At 44.6% G+C, this 8430-nt stretch overlaps 1 protein-coding gene across 1 annotated transcript; it reads right to left on the reverse strand.

Moving 5' to 3' along the window:
• Nucleotides 1-2578: 2578 nt before the first annotated feature.
• On the reverse strand, nt 2579-8083 carry fam151b (family with sequence similarity 151 member B). Its single transcript, XM_030104889.1, has 5 exons — nt 7891-8083; nt 7558-7717; nt 3817-4034; nt 3457-3592; nt 2579-3378 (listed from the first exon to the last, which is right to left on the reverse strand). The coding sequence occupies exons 1-5, from the start codon at nt 8009-8011 to the stop codon at nt 3228-3230; spliced, it is 786 nt and encodes a 261-aa protein (XP_029960749.1). The 5' UTR covers nt 8012-8083; the 3' UTR covers nt 2579-3227.
• Nucleotides 8084-8430: the final 347 nt, after the last annotated feature.

An 8430-nucleotide genomic window follows, 5' to 3' on the forward strand; every position in this document is an offset into this window, starting at 1 on the left:
GTTACTGTAGTGGAAATTTTCTTGCCGGAGTCTGTTGATTAAAAAGCTGATTTTCTTATTCAATATTTGGTTAATTTGTAATTTATACTGTCTTAATTTCTTCTCATTTTCTTCCGTTGGGTTAGTTGCATTGGTGATTTCAAGTTGTTTGATTTTTTCTTCTAACTCAGATTCTTGTTGTCTTTCTTTCTTTTTTTTAAAGGCAGAGTATGATATGATGATTCCTCGTAGGACAGCTTTACCTGTTTCCCATAAAAGTGTGGGTGATGGCTTTGAGGAATCATTTATTTCCAGGAAGGATGCCCACTCTTTTTCGATGAGGTTGTTAAATTCATCGTCTTTCAGGAGTGAGGTGTTGAAGCGCCATCTGGGGGTTGGTTTGTGTGGTCTTGGGTGATTCCATTTGAATGATACTGGGGCATGGTCACTGATGATAATGGAGTGGATACAGTGTTCAGAAATGTTTGGAATCATTGAATTACTGGTGAGAAAGAAGTCAATACGTGAGTATGAATGATGTACTGGTGAGAAAAATGAGAATTCTTTTGCTGTTGGATGTTGAAGGCGCCAGCTGTCACCAAGACCAAAATCTCTCATGAACTGGATTATTGTTTCTGTAGATTGCCAGGTGCGTTTATTTCCAGATGTGTTGAATCTGTCTATTGATGGGTCTAAAACTGTGTTGAAGTCGCCACCGATTATTATTTGAGAGTCAGAAAAGCTGCACAAGGATGAAAAGAAATTATTGAAAAAAGATGGGTCGTCAGTGTTTGGGCCGTATAGATTACCTATTGTGAGGGAGCTATTGTTGATTGATATGTTAATGATTACAAATCTTCCTTCTGGGTCAGTGATGGTGGAGTTATGGATGAATGATATTGATTTACTAATTAAAATACAAACTCCTCTTTGTTTTTTATTGTAGTGAGATGAAAATGAATGGGTGAATTGGGATGATAGTAGTTTAGTGTAGAGAGACAGATATGATATTATATGTCAAGCCGAAAGATTTATGGCCCCCCAATAAACCCCTCCCCTCGCCATTTGTGGACCATTTGTCCACCGTATGTCCACTGCGCATTTGCCCCCCCCCCCCTCCTTCCTTCTGAGGTCTTTTGAAGTTTTTACGATGTGTTAGGTGTTGACACATCTGAAGGGATGAGTAGGAGCCAGACAGACGGTTAGAGGGGGGTGAATTTATATTGTACTTAGAGATGGCGGAGAAACGTGTTATGAAGAGGTCATATTACAAGCCGAGTCATCCTGGTAGTTTCGGCGGGGTAGAAAGAAAGAAAGTTAGGGTGGAAGATGTGAAAGACTTTTTTTATCATCTCAAGACTCCTATACTCTGCATAAACCGGCTAGGGTACATTTTCCAAGGAACAGAGTTTTTGTTACAAGACCTCTCAAACAGTTTCAGGCAGACCTTTGCGATAGGAAGACGGGCTCACCTTTGAGCGTGGTTGAAAGATTTAACCGAACGCAAAAGACTAGAATTTCACTGCTAAGAACACTAGACGATACGTGGAGGTCCTACCAGACTTAGTAAAAAGCTATAATAACACTCACCACAGTAGTATAAAAATGCGCCCGGTTGATGTGACTAAGGGCCTTCAAGTGTTTCACAATTTGTACGGTACGCCTACACCACCAGACAAGAGAAAAAAAATAAGAAAGACAGGATTTAAGGTTGGCGATGTTGTCAGAATATCCAAGTTGCGAGGGGTCTTCGATAAAAAAATACGAACAGAGTTTCACGGATGAAGTATTTACGGTGTCAGAATGCATTCTGCGTACTCCGCGTATATAAACTCAAAGATTATGACGGCGAAGTGATCGAAGGTTCATTCTATGAGCCGGAGCTGCAGAAAGGGAAAAAAATAGACTCATTAACATTTAACTCATTAACATTTTTCAATCATACAATTTTCAAACAGTCTGTTAGATATTACATTTTACTACAATTTGTAGTAAATTTGCATCAGTCTGTAGTTTTTCAGGCGTCTGGCTCTCACGAAAGACGGATTCAAAGGCAGACACCACCTCCGCCGCAGTCTTCTTTCTCAAAGCTCGCACGTACGCTAATTTCGAAAACACATCTATGACCGTGAGTAAATAACTATACCCATCATTTTCGTCCGCTAACGCGCGCATATCGCAAAGGTCTGCCTGAAACTGTTTGAGAGGTCTTGTAACAAAAACTCTGTTCCTTGGAAAATGCACCCTAGCCGGTTTATGCAGAGTATAGGAGTCTTGAGATGATAAAAAGTCTTTCACATCTTCCACCCTAACTTTTCTTTCTACCCCGCCGAAACTACCAGGATGACTCGGCTTGTAATATGACCTCTTCATAACACGTTTCTCCGCCATCTCTAAGTACAATATAAATTCACCCCCCTCTAACCGTCTGTCTGGCTCCTACTCATCCCTTCAGATGTGTCAACACCTAACACATCGTAAAAACTTCAAAAGACCTCAGACGGAAGGAAGTTGGGGGGGGAGAGACAAATGCGCAGTGGACATACGGTGGTGGACAAATGGTCCACAAATGGCGAGGGGAGGGGTTTATTGGGGGGCCATAAATCTTTCGGCTTGACATATAATATCATATCTGTCTCTCTTAGTGTTGTCTAATTCTGAGAGGTGTGTTTCTTGTAACAAACAGATATCTGCCTGGAGTGAGGTGAGGTGATTGAATATTTTATTTTTCTTTAACCGTGTGCCCATACCACGCACATTCCAGGTTACAAATTTTACAGTTGACATGTAGGTGGGTTGATTTCAAAGAGAAAAGGGGACATTATGTTGAGTGGGTGTTCATGTGAGTGTGATTGTGGAGATATGTGGGTGTGTGTGTGTGAGTGCGTGTGTGAGAGTCTCTGTTCTAACAAAACAAAACAGGAAAAGAACAAACACAGAAATTACAAGCAAGACAAAAACATTGAACAACAAAAAACGGTGGCAGCGCTGCTTATCAAAGCACGTGGTGTGCGGAGCGAGAAGTAGGTGCATAGAGTAAATGTTTCTGAAAGTCCATGAGAGTCCAAAAAATCTTCTTCTATGGTGTCAAATGCAGGGTGTCAATCTGCATTACAGGGAATTATCGCCAACTACTGTTTGGGAGAGTGAAAGGTCACTCAAGGTTACTTTCCCCCCTGCGACCCACTTTTGGGCCCACAACCCACCACTTGAGTAACACTGCCCTGGAGGACGTGACGTATCAGTTTTCAGCCGTGTGCAGAAACGCTGCTGAGCTGGACTCTGAGGGGCTCGGGCAGGTCGTAGAAGACCCGGCTGGCGTGGAACTGCTTCCTGTAGGGCAGCAGGTCCTGAACCGAGACCTGGTCCTGAGATCCGGTCCACACGGTGAGAGAGAACCTGCAGAACCACACACACTGAGGGGGTTACACGGCTCGCGCGGTTAACCTGTCACATGTTCGATTCCCGAGCGCCCACCTGTCGGACTGCTGCAGCAGCCAGCAGAGCTGTGGGAAGGACGAGGCCAGCAGGGCGGCTCGCACCGGGAAGGTGACGGGGTGACGCAGGTCCCGACAGGTCTGCTCCATCACATGGACCATGTCCCAGCTGTAACCTGCAGAACAGCCGCAGCACGAAGCCCCTGCTGGATCAACTAAAGCTGGGTCCCACTCTGTTGTTCCAGACTTTCTCTCAAATGTCTCTAACTCCTTCTCAAACTTCCAGTCCTTCTAACCTCCTACATGATCTGTTTTTCAGATCCTAGTTAAGATTTTATGCCAAAATGTGGAGAACAGAAAACGGAGCAGTAGCTTGAAGCTGATGGATGTGAGCACCGACCTGGGTTCTCGGCGCCGGCCGTCCACCCTGTGGTCCACCCCAGAGACAGCACGGCGTGAGGCGGCAGGCTGGAGACGGCCCTCAGGAATGCCTGTGCGTCCAGCGGCGTGGCCTGGCCGGCGGGGCCCGGCAGGACGTCCGCGTTCACCCACAGGGGCGCGCTCGCTTCGTCCAGCAGCTCGTCCAGCAGAGCCATGGACGGGGACACCGGTTCCAGGCTGCAGGGACAGCAGAATCAGCACCCTATCCTCACATTCACACCTCATTCATATTCATATTTATTCATGTCATATTTCCACTTTTTCTTGGATAGTGTCTCTGTTTCCAATATTCTGACACAATTACCAATATACAATGGGGGAAATAAGTATTGAACGCGTTAACCGTTTTGTCATTACATTTATTTCCAAAGATGCAATTCATGTGACATTTCTTCCAGACACTGGTATTAACTCAAATAATCCACACATGAAAAGAAATCACAACATTCAAATCCATAAATAGTGATTATGTGGAATTAAGTGCAATAACACAGGAAAAAAGTATTGAACACACCATGGGAAAGCTGTATAGTTTGTCAAGGAAAGGCGCCATACCATCTCACACCTGAAAGTAATTAGTCTTTGTACTTCCTATAAGTGCAAACCAACATCAGCTGGGTTAGTGCTAATTGATGGCCCTATAAACAGGTAGTTTTTTCACCAAGTAGTCAAACAAGACACATCTCATGATGGGTAAAAGCAAGGAGCTCTCTCAAGACCTTCGCAGCCTGATTGTTGCTCAGCATCAGAATGGAACTGGTTACAGACTTATCTCAAAGAATCTGAGTATTCCAGTAAGCACCGTTGGGGCCATTATCCGCAAGTGGAAGAAGCATCACCTTATCATCAACAGGCCGCGCACAGGAGCTCCTCGCAAGATTTCTGACCAGGGAGTCAGAAAGATGGTCAGAAGAGTTCTCAACGAGCCAAGGACCACCCGGAAAGCACTCCAGCAAGACATGGAGGCAGCAGGTACAAGTGTTACAGAGAAAACGATAGGCAATGCACTCCACCGCCATGGCCTCTATGGACGCTCAGCCCGCAAGACTCCGTTCCTCAAAAAAAGGCATGTTGAAGCTCGTCTAAAGTTTGCTAAACAGCATCTGGATAAGCCTGTGGAATACTGGGAGAATGTTGTCTGGTCAGATGAGACCAAAATTGAACTTTTTGGCTGTCATACTACACACCATGTTTGGAGGAGAAATGGCACTGCACATCACCCAAATAACACTATACCAACAGTGAAGTTTGGTGGTGGAAACATCATGGCATGGGGTTGTTTCTCATCTCGTGGTACTGGCAGACTTCATATAATTGAAGGAGCCATGAATGGAAACATCTATCGGCAAATTCTTGAGATGAACCTCCTGCCATCCACCAGGATGATGAAGATGAGACGGGGCTGGACCTTTCAACAGGACAACGATCCGAAGCACACGGCAAAGTTGACTCTCAAATGGTTTAAAACAAAGAAAATCAATGTGTTAGAATGGCCCAGTCAATCACCTGACTTAAATCCGATCGAACATTTGTGGAAAGAACTAAAGATAAGGGTTCACCAGAGGGCACCAAAGAATATTCAGGATTTGAAGACAATCTGTGCGGAGGAATGGGCAAAAATCACACCTGAGCAGTGTGGGCGATTAGTTCATACATACAACAAGCGTCTGGAAGCAGTCATTGCAAACAAAGGCTTCTCCACAAAGTATTAAACGAGTCTCAGATAGTGTGTTCAATACTTTTTTCCTGTGTTATTGCACTTAATTCCACATAATCACTATTTATGGATTTGAATGTTGTGATTTCTTTTCATGTGTGGATTATTTGAGTTAATACCAGTGTCTGGAAGAAATGTCACATGAATTGCATCTTTGGAAATAAATGTAATGACAAAACAGTTAATGCGTTCAATACTTATTTCCCCCATTGTATATCCACCTTTGACTTTTCTCATTTTTCTGAGCAGCTTTGCGAAACTTTTTTGAAACTTTGACTTGAGTTTCATTTGTTAAAGTTCGTGTCCGGAGTTTTGAAAGAGAGAGGTTTTTTTTTTAATCCAACGTCTCAGGTTCCACCCTCCCTCTGCTTTCATGAGCGACCAAGCCACGCCCCTTTAATTGTGCACGCGAGTTATCTGTCGGGTGAAAATGAGAGCCTCCGAGTCCTACAGCATCCTCTATGTTTAGCTGTTTACGGTGGATGTTCAGCAGACAGTGGATATATCCGAGGTAAGCGGGTCGGCTGCTGCGGAGCTAACTCTGCCTGGGCGAGTGCGCGTGCTCTCTGGCTGCGTGCACACTTTGATTGACAGCACGAGAATGCGGAAGCTCGAAGTCTATTGGCTGACGCTGACCGGCGCTTTTTCGGATAACACGGGGGTCTATGAGACGAAGGCGGGGCTCATAAATAAATTTTTATATTGCTTTATGCTAATATTATATTGTAGTATTGAACCAGACTGACACATTTAAGCTCTGTTGAAAAATGACACATACGTTGGAAACGAACGGAAACTCCGGACACGAGCTTTAATTTGCTACGCTTTATTTGAAATATTTTTCAAAACTTTGCTTCAATATTTGAATTTGATATTCCCAGAAATGTGTGGACATTATTATCAATATTTTTAACTTTCTCCTTTAAAATGTAATTTTCAGCTTTAAGATAACCCCGTAATTTGTTTTCTTAAATTTTAACTTAAATCTGAATTAAACTTTATTCCATGTTCTTAATTTTCTAGTTTTCTTTAAAAAAAAAAACAAAAAAAAACATAAGAATCTGCTTTCAAAAATGCTAATATTTCATTATAATTCACATTTTGCAGCAAGGCGACATTTCGGCTCATTGATCAAATTCTTTACCACCTTTAATGGTAATAAATGCAATTTTTGTTGTAAAACTTTACACAGTATTTTCGTATATTTCAACATATTCACATTTATTATCAATATTTTGACTTTACTCTTAAAAGGCAAACTTTATGTTCAACATTTTTTACTTCATTTTCAGATTTGTTATGAAAGTATTTATTTTGGCTTTATTGAAAATATCTGACATTTTTCACCCCATCTTGGGTTGTACTCCTCGCTTTCTGACTCGTTTCCTTTCCTCTTTGAGAAGTTTTGTTGAGTTTATTCACTCCCGGCTCCATCCTGACGGTGTCATGTGTTTGTAAGGTCCATGCTTCACATGTACGCGTTTCCGCGTCCGCTTTGGAAGGTCCGCGCACCACCGATGCGGACGCGCTTTCTCCCAAGCTACATTTTGAGCTCAGCTGTGCGCGTCTCATGCAGGCGCGGTGATCCACGCAGCCTCGAGAAGCTTTTCCGGCTCTACAGACTGTTTATCTGCTCCTTTATTACGGATTATTTAGAGAAAATTAAGCACATACACTGTCAGTACATTATCTTTAAGTATTAAAGTTTATTTAGCCTTTTTTTTTTCTGTTTCTGAATCGCGGGGGCGGCGCGGGAGCGATTAGTTACTTTTTCACTTCTGTCTGCAGACCTCCTCCTCCCTCCAGACAGTCTCTCTCTCTTTCCACGAGTTTTTCACTCTTTCGGTGTCTTTCAGTGGAGCCATCAGGCTCTAGCTCCGTCTACTTTCACGTTTACCGTCATGTTTTGTTTGCTATGGCGCTCTGGCGTAGGCGCACACTTCCGCGACCTGCGCGCACTGCGCAACGCGGATTCAATTCCACCTCTTGAAGTCCAGCTTGACGCCCTTCCCATGAGGCTTCACGGCCTGCAGGAACTCCCGCAGCGTCACGTCGCTGTCTGTGTCGGGTGGGTGGGCCATGACGGGCTCGCGGGGGTCGCGACCTCTCAGGATCACGTCGGCCTCGAGCATGTGTGACGGACCTGAGGGGAGCAGTGACACTGAAGTACAAGCAGGTGAAGCAGGATACAGACTAATCTGTCTGAGGAGCTTAAAGCTGCGCGGTGCTTTAAACGGGAGATGCTTTGAACACCTCCTCCTCCTCTTCCTCCTCTTCCTCCTCCTCCTCCTCCTCCTCCTCCTCCACGGAGCCCACCTGACAGCGCCTCCTGCAGCCGACTCCTGCTGTTTACAGCGTGGCTCCAGATCACCTCCGCGGCGTCCGTCCTCCGGATCAGCCCGCGGCCGCACAGATAGTCCAGGGTCGAGTCACACATGCTCTCCGGTGACCCGGCGTGCCGGCGCTCCGGTGTTCCAGCCGCACACACAGCCTCGTTTCCGGTTTCTGAATGCAAGCCGCCGGTGTTTCGGATTAACTGGTGTCCATGTTGACGCGTGACCAGCTTCGTGGCAGGAAGTCGATCACCGTTCAACAGGGAAACCATTTGATCCGAAACACCAACGCACTTTGCACCGTGCGACTTTTTCTTTCTGTATGATGACGTCATTTTGAACTTTGCTGACAGGAGCTGGCAACAGTGTATCAGTTTCGAATGATTCCATCACTACACAGATATGCAAATGAGCAACTATGCAAATTAGACGATGGTGGCAATTAGAACTCTCCTGGCTGAGGACTACAGGAGAGAGACACGGGTTAGCTGTGTTATCCACATCACTTTTAAAAAATAATTAG

This window comes from Salarias fasciatus, chromosome 12 (assembly GCF_902148845.1).
Source record: "Salarias fasciatus chromosome 12, fSalaFa1.1, whole genome shotgun sequence".
In the NCBI taxonomy this organism is placed as follows: domain Eukaryota; kingdom Metazoa; phylum Chordata; class Actinopteri; order Blenniiformes; family Blenniidae; genus Salarias; species Salarias fasciatus.